The sequence below is a fragment of the Condylostylus longicornis genome, unplaced genomic scaffold, assembly GCF_029603195.1.
Source record: "Condylostylus longicornis isolate FDR11 unplaced genomic scaffold, ASM2960319v2 ptg000013l, whole genome shotgun sequence".
NCBI classification, from domain to species: domain Eukaryota; kingdom Metazoa; phylum Arthropoda; class Insecta; order Diptera; family Dolichopodidae; genus Condylostylus; species Condylostylus longicornis.
In genome coordinates this window covers 12,317,981-12,339,318 of record NW_026577982.1, presented here as the reverse complement: position 1 = coordinate 12,339,318, position 21,338 = coordinate 12,317,981, and the positions used below count along the sequence as shown (strand labels likewise).

At 27.5% G+C, this 21,338-nt stretch overlaps 6 protein-coding genes across 7 annotated transcripts in view; 2 read left to right on the top strand and 4 right to left on the bottom strand.

The window, feature by feature from the left end:
* Positions 1 to 778: 778 nt before the first annotated feature.
* On the bottom strand, positions 779 to 2,312 carry LOC129605479 (E3 ubiquitin-protein transferase MAEA). The gene is made up of 2 exons (XM_055515262.1): positions 2,116 to 2,312; positions 779 to 2,059 (listed from the first exon to the last, which is right to left on the bottom strand). The coding sequence occupies exons 1-2, from the start codon at positions 2,152 to 2,154 to the stop codon at positions 917 to 919; spliced, it is 1,182 nt and encodes a 393-aa protein (XP_055371237.1). The 5' UTR covers positions 2,155 to 2,312; the 3' UTR covers positions 779 to 916.
* A 580-nt stretch (positions 2,313 to 2,892) lies between these two features.
* On the bottom strand, positions 2,893 to 9,076 carry LOC129605196 (serine-rich adhesin for platelets). The gene is made up of 10 exons (XM_055514801.1): positions 8,923 to 9,076; positions 8,699 to 8,866; positions 8,157 to 8,482; positions 7,865 to 8,099; positions 7,654 to 7,809; positions 6,428 to 7,585; positions 5,463 to 6,281; positions 4,172 to 5,404; positions 3,240 to 4,116; positions 2,893 to 3,123 (listed from the first exon to the last, which is right to left on the bottom strand). The coding sequence occupies exons 1-10, from the start codon at positions 8,963 to 8,965 to the stop codon at positions 2,979 to 2,981; spliced, it is 5,160 nt and encodes a 1,719-aa protein (XP_055370776.1). The 5' UTR covers positions 8,966 to 9,076; the 3' UTR covers positions 2,893 to 2,978.
* Positions 9,077 to 10,398: 1,322 nt separating this feature from the next.
* LOC129605289 (zinc finger protein ZFP2-like) lies at positions 10,399 to 12,236 on the top strand. The gene is made up of 3 exons (XM_055514949.1): positions 10,399 to 11,507; positions 11,566 to 11,789; positions 11,848 to 12,236. Exons 1-3 carry the CDS (start codon positions 10,436 to 10,438, stop codon positions 12,148 to 12,150), a joined length of 1,599 nt encoding a protein of 532 aa, XP_055370924.1. The 5' UTR covers positions 10,399 to 10,435; the 3' UTR covers positions 12,151 to 12,236.
* On the bottom strand, positions 12,192 to 14,101 carry LOC129605288 (poly(A) RNA polymerase, mitochondrial). The gene has a single exon (XM_055514948.1). It carries the CDS (start codon positions 14,055 to 14,057, stop codon positions 12,303 to 12,305), a length of 1,755 nt encoding a protein of 584 aa, XP_055370923.1. The 5' UTR covers positions 14,058 to 14,101; the 3' UTR covers positions 12,192 to 12,302.
* An 866-nt stretch (positions 14,102 to 14,967) lies between these two features.
* On the top strand, positions 14,968 to 16,810 carry LOC129605499 (hepatoma-derived growth factor-like). Its single transcript, XM_055515287.1, has 4 exons — positions 14,968 to 15,189; positions 15,349 to 15,423; positions 15,486 to 15,876; positions 15,933 to 16,810. Exons 1-4 carry the CDS (start codon positions 15,132 to 15,134, stop codon positions 16,621 to 16,623), a joined length of 1,215 nt encoding a protein of 404 aa, XP_055371262.1. The 5' UTR covers positions 14,968 to 15,131; the 3' UTR covers positions 16,624 to 16,810.
* A 2,875-nt stretch (positions 16,811 to 19,685) lies between these two features.
* Positions 19,686 to 21,338, bottom strand: part of LOC129605630 (mannosyl-oligosaccharide alpha-1,2-mannosidase IA) — a 44,810-nt gene continuing 43,157 nt past the window's right edge. The window contains exons 5-6 of one of the 2 annotated variants that reach the window (XM_055515513.1): positions 21,057 to 21,318; positions 19,686 to 20,949 (exon numbers count right to left, since the gene is read on the bottom strand). In XM_055515513.1, coding sequence (XP_055371488.1) covers positions 20,812 to 20,949; positions 21,057 to 21,318 — 400 coding nt within the window. In that variant the 3' untranslated portion in view covers positions 19,686 to 20,811. The remainder of the gene's footprint in view (positions 20,950 to 21,056; positions 21,319 to 21,338) is intronic. The other variant, XM_055515514.1, reaches the window with a different exon arrangement.

Genomic DNA, 21,338 nt, shown 5'->3' with positions numbered 1-21,338 from the left:
CATTTATTCTTGTAAGTAGGTAATGTAAGAAACTCAAGTGGCTCATACTCCTACTCACATAGTAAATATTTACCAATAATTCACAAAATTTACTGACTGTTGATGTACAAGAATAAACTAAAGCATAATGTTTTTAATATATAATTCAGAACTAACTTAGAGCATACTAAATTTGCGGTTTAATAATAATTACATATTAATTAAATATGTGCTGCACGTTGGTTTCAAAGTGCAGATATAATGTCACAATATGTTTGAAAGCTGCAAGCTGGAATTGTTTAGTAATATAAAATGGTTCAACTGTTTTAATTTTACTACTGTGTATTATTTTACAGGGTTCAAAGTTTTTACAATAGTATGTTAAAACTAATACAAACACTGCATTATCGAATATACCCACAAATTTTTTTAATTATTTCAAAGAATCCATGTAAAGTATTTATTGTGTACATACTTATGTACGTAAATAATATTATGTTCATTATTATACTAAGTGTATACATTGCAAAAATTTGAATTAGTTTATTTCTTTGTATGTATTTTATATGAAATAAGAAATGAAGTATCCAAAAACGTATTCTTTTTATAAATAAATATTAACAAATATGTCTTCAGCACTTCTTCAACTAACAATCTGAATGAAAGTATGTATGTATACATATTTTTTATGATAAAGATTTAAGAATGTATAAATACCTTTTGGTAATGTGTACATTCTCAAGTCTTAATCATAAATGTATAAATACCTTTAATTATTGACAAAAACTTTATTATAGAATTTCAAGAAAAAATTATTTTTATTTGCTTTATTTAAAAAAAAAACTACAATATTTTTATTACATTTTTAAAGAAATAATGATTAAAAATTTAATCAAACGTTCTTATAAATAGAAATGTTTAGAGGACCAGTTAAAATTTACATGACAAAAACTTTTTCGATTTTTGGATCACACCAGACCTGTTTTGTTATTGGACAAACTACTATACCATCTTCTTTAGTTATTTGAGGTATAGCCAATTGACCAAATATTTGCCCATTAGGTAACATCATGGGAAGATTATGTTCGTTTAAAGGTAATCCTGTCACACGGCAAATGAGGCGACTTTGAGCGCAATGTGAGTATGGTAAATTATTCGCAATTATATTGAAATCAGTTTGGCAAACTGGACAATTGTAGTTTTTAGAACCTGTAGAATAACATTGTGGAGTTTTCAAAGCTGATAAACCTGTTTGAAGGGTCACACTCAATAAAGATTGACTTGAAAGTTGATACAATCGATAATTTTCATTTCTAAAACTTAAAACTAAATTATCCCAACGTACTGGATCGAAAAGACTTTTATAAGGTTCTAATTGGGTATCTGATTGAAAAGCCAATATGGCCATTACTTGGCAAATTTCTTTCAAATGATCCTTTTCAAAGGAAGGAAAATATTTTCTTGCATGCTTAACAGCATCTTTTCGTTTGTCTTCTCGAACCAACTCTATAAATTCTTGAACTCGAAGTTGAAATTCGATTTTCGAGTTGATTTTTCGGAGTTTGGACTTATTGTCATTACACCATAAAGTGCATTTGGAAGTTTTATGATTAGCTAAATCTTCCTCAACCTCCCTTGATGTTTGAAATATATCTAAATTTGTCAAATGGCGAATGGTTGTACGAGCTGCTAAAAGTTCTGCTGTTTTATAATGACCTTGTCTAAGCAAATGTTCAACAACCATTCGATCCATTCTTATTTTTTTCCATTGATCCAAGGAAGCCTGCCAGACTTCGTAACTTGATTTTAAATCTGTAGAGATATTTTCTTTTAAATGATTGAGTTTTCGTTTACATATATGTGTTGCAGAAATTTCTTCGTTAATGTTTTCTTCGGCTTTTCTTTTAAACACTTGAAGACGTTCCACAACACCATCAAATATTTTTTGAATTTCACTACATGAAACTCCTGCACATAAACTTTTTTCCATTTCACTTGCAGCATTTTGAATTTGATTTACTTCACGATCCAATGTTTTCTGTGCAATTCGAAACTTTTTATTGAGAATTTCGTATGGAACCTGTGAAAACTCAAACAATAAATTGATATTCTAGAATTTTTTACTGTTTTATTTACCTTTAATGTTGCATGCTCCATGGATTTTATGTCAGCCATATCGAAATCCCAGTGGTTTTTTTGAATTTCAATAAACAAACTTCAATTTTACTGAATTCCAAATTTCCCAAACAATAGTTTCTTTGTTGAAAATCGCACTTAAAACAACAAAATAGCTATTAAAATTAAATGTTTTCACTTTTTAGATATGCAATATCGATGCAGTAAGTAAGTCAATAAAATTGAATGTCATTTTCGTGTCAAATACGATGTCACTTACAATTTCGAAAAAGAGTTGCCTAATAATGTCATAAAACTTCTAATAATCAATTGAAACACCCAGATATACGATACCTATGGCTTTACTATGAAATTCATAAACATACAAATATAAAGCAAATTTGTAAATCTATCTAAATTTGTATTTCTGTTTTTTTGACAACCGAATATCCCATTAATGACCACGATGTTTTTATTTTATTCATTAAAATTTTGATAACATTTTAAAAAATATACATATTTAAGAGCCGTATTTAAGAGAATATACCTATGTACATGTTTTAATTCTGTCCATCAAATTTAATCTTCTAGCCATCAGCGTTTTAAAAAAGTTCAGTAATTTAATGAGACAAATTAAAAAATAACATAAATAAAAGTTTCGGACTTCTTTAATCATATAAAATTATTTTTAAATTTTTATTATAAAATACATTTATTATCTTTTTGTATTAATGGAACAAGTTTTTGTATTAATTTCGGCATTTTCAGGCTCATTATTCGTAGAGCATATTTTTAAACAAAAAATATATGTAAATATTTAATAATTTTTTTAAACAGACAATTAGCAAAAACTTAATTTATTCCAATATCAAATTGTATAAAATCTATTTCCCATTTCCGTACAAATGAGATAAAACTGCATTTATATCTTCACTTCTTATATTTTTCTTTGATGAAGACTCTTGATTAATCTTGGCTGCTTCACCATTATTATCGCTAATAACAACTTTTTTTAACTCGGAACTGGTGCTGAAATATACGCATTTGTACATGTTCATATACAATATTATACATAAAATCATACATATATAAATAATTTAGTAACTAAAATTAAATGTAATATAATACAAATTTTACCACCTCACCTCTCAGGCGAACATTTTTTATCAACATGTGAATGTTTTTTTCGGGACACTTCTATATTGCTAAACTTGTTTCTATGAGTAATTTTAATTTTGCCCAAAAATGGAGTGGAACTTTTATTTTCATTAAGAGTGGGTTCTTCTGGATTTTCTGTGGTTGATTTTATTTTACAGTCTTCTTTTTTTAATTTACTGGACTTAATAAATTTTTTGTCACAATCTGGTTTAAAACTCCTCTCTTTTTCATTATTTGGTTTTAAATGAAACAAATTAAATTCTTCGCTGCAAGTAATTTTACGAATTTGATTATTAATTGTAATTTTAATAGATGATTTTACAAAATCAAGCTTCTCGGGTACGTTACAAGATGAATCTATCATATCCTCGTCATAATTGAAATGTTTTACAAATTCATCACATTTTTCAGAAAATTTAGGTTCGCATTCATCATAGGCGTCTTCACTTTCCGATTCTGATTCAAAATCGTTTGATGTCGGGGTTTTTGATTTATATTCATTTTCATTAGTTGCCTTTTCATTAACTACATTTTCTTCTATCGAAATATTTTCTTTGTTTGATTGAATAGTTACATTACTAGAAATATTTTCGTTTCCTGAATTACTATTTAATTTACTTTCGTTTAAGGTGGAAATGTTTTTGGATGCATGCTGTGTCGGGGATTTGGGTTTTAAAACAGTTTCGCTTGTGTTTAAATTTTTCAAGTCTGCCGGAGTATTGTGATCTGCACTGCATTGTGACTCAAGTTTTTTTTCTTCAACTTTTAATGTATCACACTTTTTACTTGCGAAATCGTAAGAAGTGCATTCTCTTCCAATTCTATCATTCACGTTTGTACAATCCGTTTTTTTCAAATACGGCTCTGAAATATTTTTATACTATTATTTTTTATATCATAATAATATTTTTATAAATACCTGTTTTTTTAATTTCAGTTCCCAAACTAAAGTTTTCACTTGGTTTTTGACTATTTTCATTTACAATATTTTTATTTTCAATTGTGACTGAGCTCTTTGTCTTTGTTTCAATATCTAATTTTTTGGATTTCATTTTTGCTAACGTTAAAGCTGCATTTCTTACTTCAGAAGAATCATTAGAAACTGACTCCTCTTCCATTCGAAGAATAAATAAATCAGAAGAAACATTATCTTCAACCGATGTAGATCCGTTTTGCTTTTCATCCTTGAATCCTTTGGTACAAAGATCATTTGTAGCTATGTCCCTTTTCTTGGCAGATAAATTAAGCGCTGTCAAAACATCTAATTTATTTTCATTTACTCCAGTTTTTTCTGGACTTAAATCATGTGACTCAATTTTGGAATTTTGTTTTTTATTGCTTATTTTCGTCAAAATTTTATTTTCTTTTTTTGGCGGTGTAGTCTTTATATCTGATTTCAAGTTTCGATTCAATAACTTTCCTCTTCCTGGTTTCTTCTGTAACTCAATTTTTTTTTTCTCCACTTTGCTTGAAAAAGGTTTATTTAAAATTTTTTGTTTTGAAATAATTTCTTTCAAAATGAAATTCTGATCAGATTTTCTTTTTATTTTCTTTGGCGTTATCTTTCTTCTAACATTAAACCTCATTCCGCTGCTGGTAACTAGCTCAGACTTCTCTCCTTGTGAAGTTTTGGTTTTAGATATTGACTGAATTTCCCAATTATCATCTTCAGATGAATCAATGTTTGATAATAGTGATAATGGCTGTGTGCTTTGCTGTGGGAAATTATTTACAGTTAAAGAAGTTTTCGCTGATGATGATTCTGAAGAATCTGAAGAGCTGCTCTCTGAGGATGACGATGTAGAAGATTCGTCTGTAATATCTGGTAGTCCGGCTTCTTCAAATTTGTTGTACGAATTTATTTTAGGACCTTCTTCAGGAATTGATTCCACTCCATTTAATTCAAACTGACCAGGTACATTATCGGGAATTATAGAATTGGGAGATTGGTTTACGTTTGTCGAAATTTCTAATTGTTTTTCTAATATTGGCAATTGATTATTTTCCTTTGTATGAACTTTTTCAATGTCAAGCGACAATTTATTGTCTTCTTTTTCAAACTTGTCTTTTCGTTGATCGAGTTTTCCATTTAATTCCCGGTCTAATTTTTTTATTAAATCTGCAGAATCATCTGGTTTGTAATATGAGCCGCCTAAATAACGATATTGGATTAAATCGAAATATTATGTTACTAATAAATATATTTTTACCTGAAGAATAATCCGTCACAATACCACTTTTGGGTGTCTCCTTATCTGTTGAATAACAGAAACGTCCGCCCGGTGTTATCGCAAAAGCGGGCGTTTTGATTTCAGTATATTTCATGTTGCAAAATGAGGAAAACGGTATCTTGGTTATTGGAGTTATAGCAGTGTTTAGTGCTAAATTACTTGATAACATTATACCAGGAGTTGGTGGTAATAAGCTAATATCATCTGATTTGAAAGGCGTGTCGAGTATATGTGCAATATTTGCCGTTCGTCTTTCTTTTTCTTTACTTGAATCTTGATCATTATCAACTTCCTTACACATTTCCCTTTTTTGATTGTTTTCATAGCTCTCCACTGTGTCTTTAGATTTTTTTAATTCAAATATATTTTTCTCGCAATTGCTTACTTTTTCCTGTCGATTAATTGGCCTTTCGGAACCTTTGGAATTATCTTGCAGATTAGAATTTTGTGCGTTTTTTGTAGTACACTTTTTTTGTTCACATTTTGATTTTGAAATGCAGTTATTGACCTTTTTACTTAAATCACTTGAAGAATCTTTTATGGGAGTTTTTATACGAAAATTCAAAAAATTCGTTTTAGGCTCAATATTCTTAGGTTTTTTTTCCTGTACTATTTTTTTAGCACTGCTGACAATTTTTTTATTCACACCACATTTGACCTTGTTTTCACTCGAGTTTTGTGTAAGAACATTTTCACACGGTTCATTAATTTCATTATTTTCCGTTGAGTGTTCAACGTTTTTTTTTGATTTTAGGCCAATTTTTCGTCTTAATTTTCTTCTTTTTTGAATATGAGCATCTAAAATTAAACAAACAGATAATTTATGGATTTCTAATACTACGATTCACTTGATAGTGAAATGCAATATTTTCTGTTAAAATAAAAGTCAAACAATTAAAATGTGCACTCCAAATATACTTATGCTTTAAGATTTTATACTTTACCCGCTGAAGGAGTTTTTGAATGAACTTCTCTTAAGAATTGATCAAAGTTTGAATTTTTAGATCTTTCCCTCATTTGCTTCCATTCCTCTGCGGGATCCACTTTATTAGTAGTTTCTAAGGCATTTTTTTTCAAAGGGCTCTGATTTGATTTGGTTTTCCTGGTTTGTCGTGTAATAACACTTTGGGGAACTTTTTCCAACTTTTTGAATTCAGTCTTACTGTTTTTAGCTTTAATTGTTCCTGTGATGGTTTTGTTTATTTGCTTTTTAGGTATTTTATTAATTTTTTCTGTTGTTTCTTCACTATTAGAGTGAGATAAATTTCTTTTGCAAGACAATGCACAAGTTTTACGTTTGGGGGTATCCTCATTCACCGGTTTTTTAATTACTGTTATATTACTGTGTTCGCCAGTTATATCTGTACCATTGGACGATTCATTTTCAACAATGAGATTGGATGCACCAACTACTTTTTGATGCAGATTTAAGACTGTGTCAGATTTTTCTTCATTTTTATCCAAAGGTTTCCCATCAGCTAACAAGTTTTGAAACTCAGATTTTTTGTTAATTATTTTTAAAGGCGAAAAATTAAGAACCCTTACATGAGAACTTTTTCTACGAGGTGTGGAAAGGCTTTTACTTATTGATATATTTAAAGAATTCATGTTGCACTCGGGAGTTTTCTTTTCTTTTAATAATTTACAGTCTAATGACGCAACATCTTTTAAATAGGTGTTATCATCCATTATAACGTTATCACCAGATGCTGATTCCTGATTTATTGCATTATTTTCTTTTAAATCTCCTTCGACTTTTCCTTGAACTATGTTATTGCATTCCTCAATATTAGGTGAACCAATGAATAATTGAGAAGCTTCGTAGTTTTTTTGATTTGGGTTGACTATTACAAAATTTCCAGGCGGTCTTGTGTCATATTGTACACTGTTACTGTTAATATACATAGTACCGTCATTACCGGTTAAAATTGGAAACTGTTGTGTTCCCCCATTGATATCCAAAAAAAGATGATCAGTTGTAAACGAACCTAGTGATTGAATATTTGCTGAAACAAAGTCTGTCGAATTAAGAACTAATAATTTTGTGGCTGGAGAATTCCTTTCTATGCCACTTGCTACTTCTCCAGCATTAAATATATTTACTAGAAATTAAATTCAAATTGTTAAAATTTCATAATTAAATATTATTTGAAATACTACAAATTATTACCTGATACTTGTTCCGAAGGTTTGTCCAAACCTGAGTTTTGCTTTATTTCTTCGACAACTAAATTATTTTCACTATTTGGAGACATTTGAACTCCTTTATTTGCAGTTTTCAGTAATCCGTTTGAAGTTTTTTTAATGCCTTCCCCGTAATTATTGGCTGTGAAATAAAATTGTAGTTCTTTATTATATTACATTACCTGAAGCAAGTTTACCCATAACATCTTGAACAAATTCCTCAAAAGAGGGATCCTTCTCTGTAACGGACATAATATCTTGTATCATTTCGTCAAGATGATAATCACATTGGTTGTTTTGTACAGAATCTATTCCTGATTGATTTTGCTTTTTATTTTTATCATTTGGTCCATTTTTTAATACTGTATTGATATTTTCCAGAAGTCGTGATTGAAAATTTTTGTCTTCCAATATTTTATCGGTAAAAGCCGACTGGAATTAAATTAGAACAAAGTTATATGAATATGATAAACATTTGATTTAATTTACTTGAACATTAATTTCATTATCAAAGCTATCTTCTTCGCTTTCGGATCCTTCAGAAAAATCATTTCGGACAAACATATAGGAATCTTCAATACGTCTTCGTTTGGATTGATAATATCCAGGCAAATCCTCTATTTGTGTTGTGTTTGTACTTCTTTCACTTGAACTTATACTGGCTTCTGATCTGTTTCTCTTCAATTTATTTTCTTCATCAGATGAGCCTGTTGTTTTTTTAATTATTTTTAACAAATGGTTTATTTTACCTGTTAAAGTTTGCCTCTCAAAGGCGGATTTCACATTGCTTGGAAATGTTGATATTATTTCATTTACTAAAAAAAATTTATAAACTTAACACTAATCAATAAAAAATATTAAGTAAGAAAGACAACGGCTTAATGTATATGAGTATGTATATCGCGAATAATTATGTATTAAAACATAGAGCATTAACAAAAATTGTTATTATTAAATTAAATGTACGCCATTTTAATACACAGCCGGGGACTTGTTTACATTATAATACTTTTCAAAATAAAAAATTAAACCTTTTGATTTGATGTAGCAGTGCTCTCTTACAATGGTTGATAGATTGTCACTATTGATCATAACCGGCCGTAATCCTTTTTTAAGAATTTGGTATTCTTCTTCAAGATGCGGGCTATATTTGCAAAAATATTTGGAGACGTGATCTAGCTTTTCTTCATATAAATACCCTAAGACATAGTATGTAAAAATTTTATTGTAGCATATAAAAATCTAGGAAAATTACCCAGAACTAATAAAGCTATGTGTGAATTTAAAACCACCTCCATATCGCTAAAGAAAATGTACACTTAATATTAAATTTCCTATTGTTTTTTATAAACTAGGACTAATTTAAAACACAAACTATAACTAACAACAAGCAAGCAAACAGCATTAGCATTTGCTTATTTTTGATTTTTCTGTTGAATGTTGATTTTACAAAATAAATGGGGGTGGAGTGAATAATAAATATTTTACATGCCAATTTTGACATTTGGCATGTAAAATATTTGATTTTGAGCGTTATAAAAATCGTTATTTTAAATGTACACAAAAAAACCACATATATATATTGCAAATAACAAATCGACGCAACACTCAAAATGGCAAAATACTAGTCTAGAGCTTAACCGTTCAGCCTCATAGATATAGCCGTTCAATTTAATTCTTATGACTTTTTTTTAAATATTTAAAGTTCTACATTTCATGTAAATGAGTTTGCTTATATTTTATGATATGAACCCCACTGGTATATACATTAATTAATTGATGATACATTACTGCAATAAGTACTTTTATATCTGAAACGAATTTTTTTCAATTGATTTGCATATGCGTAGAAATATTTTTATATGTGTAATTATTAAAAAAATTTGATATATAATTTATTAAATTGCAATAAATAATGCAATCCTATGAGCTTAGTGCCTCTTGTAATTGTGTCTTACGCCTCTTAATTGTATCTTAGTGCCTTTTGTAATTAAGCTTAATATAATTATTTGCTTCATTTGATATGGTTGACGGTCATTTCCTACAAAGTCATCATTACGTCCTTTAACGTCACACCATTAAAACAAATCATAAGGGTTGACATTTAAGGCCCAACCCAAATGTGAAAACTTAAATGACAAAGCGCACAAAAATCTTTTGTTATACATTTGTTTTATTTTTCCTTGTTTTTGTTGCTTGCCATTATGTAGTAATGCTTGTTTTTTACATGTAAGGTTTATTTTTTTTTTGTTAACAAAAAGATAGAGATATGCGTGTATCAATTTCGGTATGCGTTAACGTATTAATGCACTTGTGTAAAACTAGTACTCGTAGCCGTAATTGTTGTTAGGGTATTATGTTTTGGAAAATATTTATTTTAAGTTTTCGAATTTCAGTCATTTATTTTATTTAATTTCATTACATTTGCACAAAACAAACAATTTTTATTTATTTTTTTTTTAATTTTAAAATATTTTCTTAAAACAATTTAATTTAAAATATGCTTTAATCAATTTAAAATATGCTTTGGAAACATGCTAAAATAGCATGTTTCTTTGTTGAAATTAATTTTTAAAAAAAAATTTAAAAAACAATAGGTTTTCTGTGTCATTTTGGCAAATATCATTTAACACCCGTCTAGATTGCCCTTGAATTTTTCTCTGCCTAGTACGTCTATAATAATCCACCTCTGGTTTGTTTTTAAAGAACTGTCATTTCAGTTTATTTAATACAAAATTGTGTATGGAAAAAAAAGAAAACAAATAAAAATGGATCATATTGAAATAAAAAATGGATTAAATTGCAAATTAGAAATTGTAGTTGAATCAAAAGCTAAGTGCGGAGAAATCTTTGTTACTAAAAGTGGAATAATTTCTTGCCTTTGCCTTATGTGCCATCGTGATTTTGAAAGTATTGTAGTTTTTTCGAACCATATTTTAGTTGATCACTTAGAGCTGGGATACTTAAGTGAATTATCCGAATATAAAGATAATAAAACAGATATGTTTCAAAGAAGTATGAGTGAAGAATGTCAAGTTGGAGAAGAAGATACTTTAAATCTTAGTGGGAATAACGAAAAATTTAAAGAGTCTTGTAAAAGCCTCCGAAGTCACGAAAGCAGTTTTGAATTTCTCAAAAGTGAAATTGAACCCTTAGAAGAAATACAATCAATTCCTATGATTTCTAAGCTGGTAGATGAAAATATTAACAAAAAATCTATTTATAATAAAATTAATGGGACGTGTGGTATTTATGAAAAGAATTTTACGAATGAAGATAACTTGAAAACTTATAAAGAAAATTATCAGACTAAATTCGCGAATTCTTCCAAACAGAGAAATTTCATTAACAAAACTCACTCTTTAGAGGAGTCTGAACTAAAACAACCTCATTTAATGTTAAATACAGACGACGAAAAAGTTTTAAATTTGCAAGAAAATCACACATTCGAAAAAGGAATCAGTGAGAATACAAGTAGTTATTTGGAAATACCTCAAATATATAACTGCAAACATTGCTGCAGGAATTTCAGTAATGAAAGTTTATTGGAAAAGCACAAAAAGGACAGTAAAGGGAAATGTAATTTTTGCGAATTTTGTTCTAAAAAATTTTCGTCAAGAAAAAATTACGAGATCCATATGAACTATGCTCATGAAAAATTTGTTAATGGAAAAGATAAATTAAAGAAATGCAGCTATTGCCCCAAAGTTTTTCAAAAATTGATTAATCTTGAAAAACATGAAGAACGTCATAAGAAAATTCAAATATGCGAGTATTGCGGAAAATTATTTGAAAACCAAAAAGCAAAATATCAACAGCATTTGAGGTCGCATACTGGAGGTATGTCATATTAAAAATGTCCCAAAATGATCAAATTTTTAACATAATTTTATATTAGAGAAACCGTTTGCGTGTCCAATATGTTCAAATGCGTTTACAACTCGTGGAAACTTAAATCATCACAAATCTACATGTCATTCTGATGAAAGACCTTTTATATGTACTTGGCCAAATTGTGAAAAGGGATTTAAAAAAGATCGGCAACGAGTTTGGCACGAGCGTATTCACACGGGTGAAAAGCCTTATCAGTGTGAACAGTGCGGGGAACATTTTGCTTTCCAGGTAGGTTATTTTGCTTCATTCAATTATTTTGATTTAAAATTTACGTTAATGGTTTCAGCACAAATTAAGTTTGCATAAAAAACAAAAACATATGGATAAGAAAGACCGTCCCCATAAATGCGATCAGTGCGAAAAAGCCTTCGTGTTACCAAGACAATTAAGAGAACATAAATATACTCATACTGGAGAAAAACCACATGAATGTGATATGTGCCTGGCAAGGTTCGCTAAACGTGGAGGACTTACTGAACACAAAAAATTGCATACTGGAGAAAAGAAGCACGTATGTGAAATATGCGGGAGAGCTTTTGCCCAAAGGGCCGGTTATGCAACGCACATCAAGTCGCATAATTTCATTTAATTATAACGTAATTAGTTTTTAGGTACCTACTACTATTGTTTATTTGAATAAAAATTGGAAAATCATTTATTTCTTTAGCATAAACTTTGTAATTTACAGTTTTTGGTTTTTTTAAATATTACGCTATAATGTTTTACATAACTTCCTAACTATTACCTATCACTGGTTTTGTTAATTTTAAATTTTTTAGTTAAATTTGTTTCTAACGTTTTTACACTTTCTTTTATATTTAAATGATCATTTTCATCACTAATAACTTTTTCTTCGTCTTTGTCATCAAATAAATTCTTTATTTCAACCATTCGGGGTTTGAAAAAGAAATTCGGTTTAATAACCGTTTCTTGGCTAGTTTTGAATAAATTAGCGATTCCCCAAAGTTTTGTAGTACTTTTGGAATTCGATTTTGCGTTTTCAATCTCATTATCTAATATCCATGCCGCATTTCTAACTTCGATTCGAAACCTTTCACATTCTTCTAGGCTAATATTTTTTGATATATTTAAATTTGGTTCTAAAGGATTGACTATGTAAATTGATGAGTGGTCTGGTTTTATAATCGCAGATCCTTTGTTCATTGATATAGCTTTATTACTAAAATCAAATTGGGAAAAAAACTCGAAAAATTGTAGCAATAACTCACTTAATTCGCTATTGTTTTCAGTTCTAAAATCCAGAATACTGTGATCTCTTAAGAATGTACAATTAAGTCCATTTTCAGTTATACGAATGTCATTAATTGTTGCAGATTTGTTTAGCAAATCGATTGGGGGCAGCAAAGGATGCTTCACGTTTTGTAAGAAAAAAATTGCTAGGCAAGATAATGAGAAATTTGTTATCCAACGGCCTGGTGAAGGGTTTGTTAATCCAACACTTTGTGCCCACTTTCTTATTACAAAAATTAAAGAGCGAATCCGATGATCTATTTCACCAAGGATATACAAGAGCTCAGACATGTAAACACCTGACATATTGCTCATTGTGAGGTCTACATCTAAGTTTAACAGCAAGTGATGGAATTTTATTATAGGCACTCTTGCTTGTAGTATTCTTCGTACACTTGTTATTCCAGGTAAAAATATTTGCAAAATATCGCTAATACATTCCATTTGTTTTTGAACTTGGGATCTCTCATTAGTTAAATTTTCTTTTGTATGAAAAACGAGTCTGGAATTGATATTATCTTTTACAATGCCTTGATTGAAACGCAAGACTAAATCTAGGTCACATCCCATTTTTCCAAATCCATTAACTGAAGATCCAAAAGGAAGGGCTGAAGCTTTTGGGAATATCCCTGATATTGAATTTTCAATTTGTTTGGCTGCCAAAAAGCGTAGTCGTATCTCTAAATCATTCAGTTTGGTTAATTCATGTAATGTTTTTATTTGATCAGAGACATTTTCAGCTGAAAGTATTAGTTCCATAACATCTGCTTCTCTAGTTTGGTAAAGACCATTGCTAATTTTTAGGATTCCCTTTTTGTTTGAGTCATTTAAAAGTTTCACAGAATTGCCTTTTACAACTCCGGCTGCCTTGAACCACAACAACGGTGAATATGCAGGTATTCCCGTGGATTCCAAATTGTAATGTGCGGAATCTAATACTTCTTTAATTGATTCAAGTGTTTTATATTCAATCAATATGTAATTCGAATTGTCTTTGAGTTCATAGTGGTGAGCTCCAATTATGTCTCCAAATTTGCTGCAATAGTTGCATAGATCCACATAGGAATTTTCAGATTGTACTTGAACAAGTATACTTCGCGATGCTTGCGCTCTTCTAAATTCTATGAAATTATCAAACTTAACTTCCTGTTTCACTTCTGAAGAAAATTTTCTTCTTATCACGGAATTTTCATGTATAAAATTTTTCAAGTTCCTCCAAATTGAATTTGTATAAGTAAAATACATTTTAAACTCAATAAAAATAAACTAACTTAACCTCAAAAATATACGTCGATAGGTGTATTGTCAATTGTATGAGGATTTCCCTAAGAAAAATAAAATGAACATTATTTGTAATTGAACGGCACAATATGTTTTTTCTTTGCCTCCAATCTGAAGTCAAGATTTTTTCCGCAGATCATTGCAGCACATATATATTTCAAATGTCAAAATTAAATTGAATAAATAAATATTTTTAAGTAACTACAAAGTGATATATCTATAACATAAAAATATGTATGTAAATTACATTACTTTTCAATAATTAATAATATTGAGAAGATAAACTTATCAAATTCGTAGTTAAGTTAAGGTGAATTCACTCATTATACGGTTTTTAGTGGAAATATTTAGTGGTTTAGCGCAGTTTTCCTACTCATGAGTAATGAGTGGTCGCTAAGTCGTCTGAAATAAATTGAGCGAATAATTGTAGTTTCACAAAATGTGAACTAATAATAAAATTGACGACGTGATAAAAACCTGCACATTAAAATAGAATTTCATTTAAGTTTTGAGAGTGAAAAAGTTTGCATTAAAAATAAAAGGAATGTCAAAATTTGAAATTTCCATGCAAAAATCATTTCCAAACACAATAATTAATTCGTGTTGTATGCTAAAAGTGTTCTATTCATTTCATTTAAAATTCATTGCAAGTTTAAATTGATATATTCGTATTTTCACAAAATTATAATAATAAATTTCAATGAATCAAATATCTCTTATACCATAATGAATTAAAATTTTAAAATAATTTGCCTAGGGGTTAATATGTGAATAATAAAGAATATAATGCAAAGGCAAGTCGGTACGAAATCATTGAAGGAAAACTAGAATTGTCAATTTTGTTCTGAGACTGTCAGTGTAAAAACTACAGAGCTACAAAGTGAACTGATAAATAAGCAGTAAATTGCATTGCAACTAAGGTTTACTAGACGACGCTCTATTTAAAAAGCGGTAAATGCTTTGTTTTTAAGAAATTGTTAAGAATTATTTGGATCGAGGAAGTTAAATAATACATTAAAAGACGTTTAGAAATTAGCAATGGGTAAAAAGGACAAGACATTCCAAGTCGATGACTTAGTGTTTGCAAAAGTTAAAGGTAAAAAAATGAATTTCCAATAATGAAGCACAGTCTTGTTTGTCAAAGAATTTTAATAAACTTGTGTTTTTAAATTTGAGATAGTGCAAAAATTTTAAAAAAGAAACAAAATTCAAAATAATTTTCCAATTTTGAAACAATTTTAATCTTAACCTTTAGGTTATCCTGCTTGGCCTGCAAAAGTAATGAAATTGCTTCCTAGCAAAAAGTTCAATGTGTACTTTTATGGCACGGGTAAGTGAATTATAAGTTAGGCCTATGGAGTGCAAACTAATATTTCTTATGAATTGATTCAGGTGAAACAGCGAATATAAAAATAGAAGATATTTTCCACTACACGGAAAGTAAAGAAAAATTTGCTACAGATAAAAATTTGAAACGAGCAAATTTTCGTGAAGCTATAGAGCAAATTGAAGCAGCTTTAAATGGGGAAGACTCTGCTCCTATTAAAGTGGATAATTTGGAATCTGGAAGTCCCACAGGAAATAAAGAAGATATAACTAAACAAAAGGAAAATGTGAATGATAATAAAGATCATATTGAACAACTTAAAATGGAAACCTCTGTGGTAGTAAATAAACTTGACGATATAGATAGTTCGATGAGTGTTATGTCTCCAAATACGATTAAAGATAAAGAAGGACATGAAATTACAAGTAGAAGTGGTCGAAAAATAAAGCCCAAAAGGTAAAAAATGCTGATGATATATTTTCCCAATAATGATTATTTCGTACAAATTTTAGATATATTGATGATGATAATGAACAACCACAATCCAAGCATCGAAAAATTGCTACACCAACGCAAGAGCATGTTTTGGAAAGCAAAATGGAAATGGCTCAAAAATCGGCGTTAACAAATACTAGGAATCTGATTCCTACAGATCCCATTATCCTTGCTGAAAAAAGAAAATTAGTTGAAGAAGAAATGGATTTACAAAAAACAATCTGTGACATTAAGTGTTCTCTTGGCTTACATTTTAACGATACTGATTTAGATAAATGCATAGAATTATTAACTAATTTGCAAAAATCATTCAAATTTACACCAATAATGCTAAAAAAGGTCCCTGAAATAGTAGAAGTAATTAAAAAAATGCGTCGCTATGTAGGTAACGATCATGAATGGAAGTTAACTGGCGAAGTTAAAGAAAATTTTGAAAAAAAAGCCCAAATAATAAGGGATTTGTGCAAAAATATATATGATTCTTTCAGGCCATTATTTCCAGATTGCAAGGAAGATAAACAATTTTTTGAATATTTTAATGAGCAAGTTGAGAAATTCAAGGAGCTAACTAAATCATATTCTAAAGAGGAATTAATGTTTCTTTTTGACGATATAACTGAAAGCGCTACACCCACAGACGAAAAAATTAAGGTGATGCCGGATTTAGAGATAAAAGATAAAGTGGAGGAGAGTGAAACGTTGACTTAAATCAGAATTTCTAAATGAAATGTATAAAAAATAAACAAATTCGAAAAAGAGGAAGAACGTTTATCTCTAGCAGATACTTTGTTTTGGTACTTTATTAATGAGATGAAATCCTTCTTTTATTAATTTCTATGAATTACACGTACATATGTATAAAATAAATAAATTCTTTATTTAAAATAAAAAGGAATACTCATTTAATTAATACAATTTTATATAAATTAAAAGACCCTATAAGTTCTTAAATGAATTTTGACACAAATGTATGCTATTAATTATAGGTAATAAATGACAAAACTGTTTCATTTTCTGAAATTAAGATAAGAACTTGTAAGGGTAAGAAGTTAACATAGTTGTATACCTATTTTCAATTTAGAATTCATCAAAACGAATGATAATGAAAAACATATTTTTTAGGTTGTTTTTTTAATGCAATCATTTTATACGTAATTTCCTAAGTTTTTTCTGGCTCATTGAAATTAAATTCTGCTTGATCGGTTTTCATTTCAGTTTAAAAAATTTAGAAACATATTTGCCATTAGCATGTGTGTTGAACGAACAATATATGTATGTATGTACATTTAAACATACACTTTTTGCATAAATTTTATGTGCGATGTTTGAACTTTCATTGAAAATAATCATCTTTTTTCGTATGTATAATAAGTTAATTGCGCGATATTTTTAGCAGCAGCATTTTCCGAAATGTTTTTTTTTAATCAGATTTATGCATTGTTATATTTTAGCTGGGTAAAAATTTAATTAATTATAAAAATGAATATGTAATTGCTTTATTTGCTTTAATTGTATTTCTCTTTCGTTCATCAAAGTTTTGAAAACAATTAGTTTTAAAGCGTTAGTATTTCAAACATTGTCCATAAACATTTAAAATGGCCTCCAAAATTATGTTAACCGTGTTGTGCAATTTTTGAGCGAAATTTTATCTAATATTCTTTACGTGTACCTGAAATTCTAATGAAGAGAGCTCTTGTAGATTAAACTTTCTTTTTCTTTTAATAAATTTGTTTATATATAATGTGTACATATGAAAAATTAACAGCTGCTACTAACAAGAAGATAATATTATGTTTGTATGTACATTATCGATAGTTCTATTAGATATACATACTTAGGTTATGTATGCATCGACAATCTAAAATGTAATTTTTTTTTATTAGTAATAAATTTTATTGCTTAGACACAATAAAATGTAGGAATTTGAATATTAAGCAGACAAATTTTAGAGTAATTAAATACACAAGAATAAATACATTTTTATAATTTTTCTTTTTTATACGTTCATACCTCTGTTTTCCCGATGTTGATCGCATTCTGAGCATGACTATTTGACGCCTTTTATAGAAATTTCGAACTTTACATTAAGCATTTTTTATATTAAGCATTCTAAACCGTATAAACACACAAACGCATGTATATATATATATATATATATATATGTATTGTATGTGGATGTAGTTCATTTTTAAAGTTAATGGATTTCGAATGGAAGGACCTTAGTTATACAAATTGCAATACAGAAAGCTTACAACTTTAGAGAAACTATTTATTTGGTGAAAAGTGAAAACGAAAAAAAAAAAACGTTTTATTATGCATTATTAAATTTGTAATTAAAATATAAGATTCTCGTGTACAAATGATCTGTATGGGTGTTTTTCGTAAGAACTAAAAATCAATTTCAATAAGAAATAAAATAAAAATAACATCAAATTTTTTATTTACACAATTATCGAATATTTAAAATTTTTCTATTCTGTGTTTTTACTTAATAATATGTAAATTTATCTACAATTTCTTATTTTTTTTTTTTTTTTTTTTTTTTACAAATTATTTAAGTTGTTTTCACTTAATTTACAATTTAATGTAATCATTTTTTTTTCAATAATTAAATTACTAGTATTATTAAATAACATTACTTTATTTTTCGTAAATGTACTTTTGTAATAATAATATTAATATTATATGATTATAAAATTAATAATTTAAGGTAATCCTATATTTAAGGCGTGTTTACAATTTTAAATTTAATGTTTAATATTACGTTAAAAAAATTAATTCATTCACAGAATGTGTCAGTTACATTCAATAAAAATACAAAAAAAAAAAAAAATAAGTGTTTATGATTTAAAATATTTTATATAAAGTGTTCAATTAACTTTATTTGTTACAAAGTAATTCCCTCTATCAATTTATAATTTTATAACAAAAATATAGAAAAAAAAAAAAATAGAAATTATAAATAATAATTATGTAAAAAAATTGATTTCATCAAAAATTTGAGAATTCATATTTTTGTTAATATTCATTCAAGAGTTTTGCAATAATTAACATTTGATCATCTGAAAGAAAATCTTAAATTTAATAAACTTCTGTTGATTCAATGATCTTAATCGCATCAACAAAGTTCCTGAATTTCAATTAAAATACTTACAATTTCGATAATTTAAAAATGTAATTATTTTTTACTCTTGAATGTATAAAACAAAAAAAAATTTATTCAATTAATATCAAAATTTAGTTTTCTTAAATAATTGATGTTCGGAAACATAAATATTGATCGAAAAGCTTATTTACCATTCTTTTATATAGTGTTATAAGATATTTATTTTTTTTTATACATACATATTTGTCATGTATGCTGTTTATAAATTTTAATTGTTTATTTCTTACAAAACTTTTTGGTTGATGAAAGTCAAATTTTAAAAAGCATATTTAAAGCCAAATTTCATTTTACATTCTTTCACTTTACAAGAAAATTTTTAACTGAAAAAAAAAAATAAAGATTTTTGATATTATAAATGGCTAGAATTATCAAGATTATCAAGATCTGGGATACTAGCTGTATCAAAAAATTTAATATTTAAATGAAATTTAATACTAGCAAAATTTTTTTCATTTATCTCTTATATGCATTTAAAATAAATTTTTGCAATGTGATTAAATTTGACAAAAAATTTTATTATATAAAAATTTTGTATGTATTTATTACAATAAAAATTTTATTGCATTTTGTTTTTTTTTATTTACATAAATTTTTGTTGTATAATTTTTAAATTTTCTTTAAATTAGTGACAGGAATAACACTAATCTTAGGCTAAAAAACTTTTGAAAAGCTTAAAATGCGTAACTTAAATTTTTTCATTTGATTTAAATTTTTATGTAAAATCAATTAACTGTTTAATCTAATCTACGATTGTAGTTAACTAATTATAGTTCGCAGAAATCTAAGTAATTTTTTTAATATTATATGAATATAATTTGCAATTTACTGCCGTTATGCATCGTGTGATATAAATTTGTTTTTAGTTTCAAATTAAAATATATAAATATAAATTTAAAACATTTAAATTACAATAAAATAGATATTTTTTTTTAAATAATTTTATAATTTAGAAAAATTTATTTAGTCGTTTTGTGGAAACAAAAAGAATTCATGCTTTAATACACACTACAAACATTATACAATTTTTTATATTTACACTTAAAAAAAGATTCGACTGACCGTACCAAATTAATTTAAACATTGAACTATATTGGAATTACAAGTTTACCATAATATTATTATTGATATCAAATATATAAAAAAATGTCGTCAGTATATGTCGTCAAGCATATTGATATTAACATATAATTTGCCAATTACATTTATAATAAAATTTGTTCTTTTGAAATTTTCTTTTCTGAAATTACCAAAATATTATAGATGAAAAATTCTTTCTCTCTTAAGTTAAAATATAAAAGTGTATAATGCATGTATTAATAACCATTATTTAATTTTAATTTATATTATCAAACTGCTAAAAACTTTTAAAAAGAAACCAAGTATAAATCACCCATTTTTTAAAGTTTTCTTAATTATTTTAAGTTACAAACGAAAAACTATAAACAAAAATAATATTCGATTGGATTTTACTATTATTTAATAATAGATTGCTGTTTCATCAATAGAATGGTAAGAATGTAAATTTATATTAAAAATATTGACTTGCAATCAGAAAATTATTTATTTAATCTATGTACTTTTTTTTTTTAATATAAAATATCAAATTCTTAATTGTAATTATCTCCTGGGTGTACAATAATTAAATATGCAAGAATTATAGAAGAAAAGAAAAATAAAAACCAGTTAAAATATTTAGATTGAATGAGATGATGAAATGTATTTAAAATTCCTTAGGGCGCTGTTGATGGTGTTGAAGCTTGTCTATATAATATGTTTGCTCCTTTGATAGGTAACGGATGTGCTTCTGTATTGAAAACCCATTCGTCTAAAGACAATAATGAATCATCAGAAAAAAGAAGATATAAGTACTGCAATTGTAAGAAAAAAAAAAAAGAAAATTAATTAAAAACTGCATTTCTATCCAATGGAATCTATTGTAAAATTAAAAAAATATTGATTAAAATTATAAACATACTTTTAGAGATTCAGCTAAAAAGAAACTTTGCTGTACATCGTCCTTTTGAGGATCCTCCATATAAACATTTTTCAAACCACAGTAACCGTGAGGAGTTCTACAATGTTTTTCCAATGCTTGAATAGCTTCCCATCCCCAATCTCTATATTTTTGATCATGGGTTAAACGCCATAATATAAAGTAACTTTCGTATGTTTCCGGTCGCAGAATATAATACTTTTCTTGTGCTTTAAGCGCTCTAGCTTCTATTGCATCTGTAAATCTATTTAAAAAAAATTTTAT

Coding starts and splice junctions, on each gene's coding strand:
- LOC129605479 (XM_055515262.1), bottom strand. CDS start 2,154: ATGGCTGACATAAAATCCATGGAGCATGCAACATTAAAG. Junction 2,060..2,115: donor TGGAGCATGCAACATTAAAG/GTAAATAAAACA, acceptor GAGTTTTCACAG/GTTCCATACGAAATTCTCAA.
- LOC129605196 (XM_055514801.1), bottom strand. CDS start 8,965: ATGGAGGTGGTTTTAAATTCACACATAGCTTTATTAGTTCTGG. Junction 8,483..8,698: donor CTGCTACATCAAATCAAAAG/GTTTAATTTTTT, acceptor AATTTTTTTTAG/TAAATGAAATAATATCAACA. Junction 5,405..5,462: donor TGTGACGGATTATTCTTCAG/GTAAAAATATAT, acceptor ATCGTTATTTAG/GCGGCTCATATTACAAACCA.
- LOC129605289 (XM_055514949.1), top strand. CDS start 10,436: ATGGATCATATTGAAATAAAAAATGGATTAAATTGCAAATTAGAAATT. Junction 11,508..11,565: donor TTTGAGGTCGCATACTGGAG/GTATGTCATATT, acceptor ATTTTATATTAG/AGAAACCGTTTGCGTGTCCA. Junction 11,790..11,847: donor GGGAACATTTTGCTTTCCAG/GTAGGTTATTTT, acceptor TAATGGTTTCAG/CACAAATTAAGTTTGCATAA.
- LOC129605288 (XM_055514948.1), bottom strand. CDS start 14,057: ATGTATTTTACTTATACAAATTCAATTTGGAGGAACTTGAAAAATTTT.
- LOC129605499 (XM_055515287.1), top strand. CDS start 15,132: ATGGGTAAAAAGGACAAGACATTCCAAGTCGATGACTTAGTGTTTGCA. Junction 15,424..15,485: donor TGTGTACTTTTATGGCACGG/GTAAGTGAATTA, acceptor GAATTGATTCAG/GTGAAACAGCGAATATAAAA. Junction 15,877..15,932: donor CGAAAAATAAAGCCCAAAAG/GTAAAAAATGCT, acceptor TACAAATTTTAG/ATATATTGATGATGATAATG.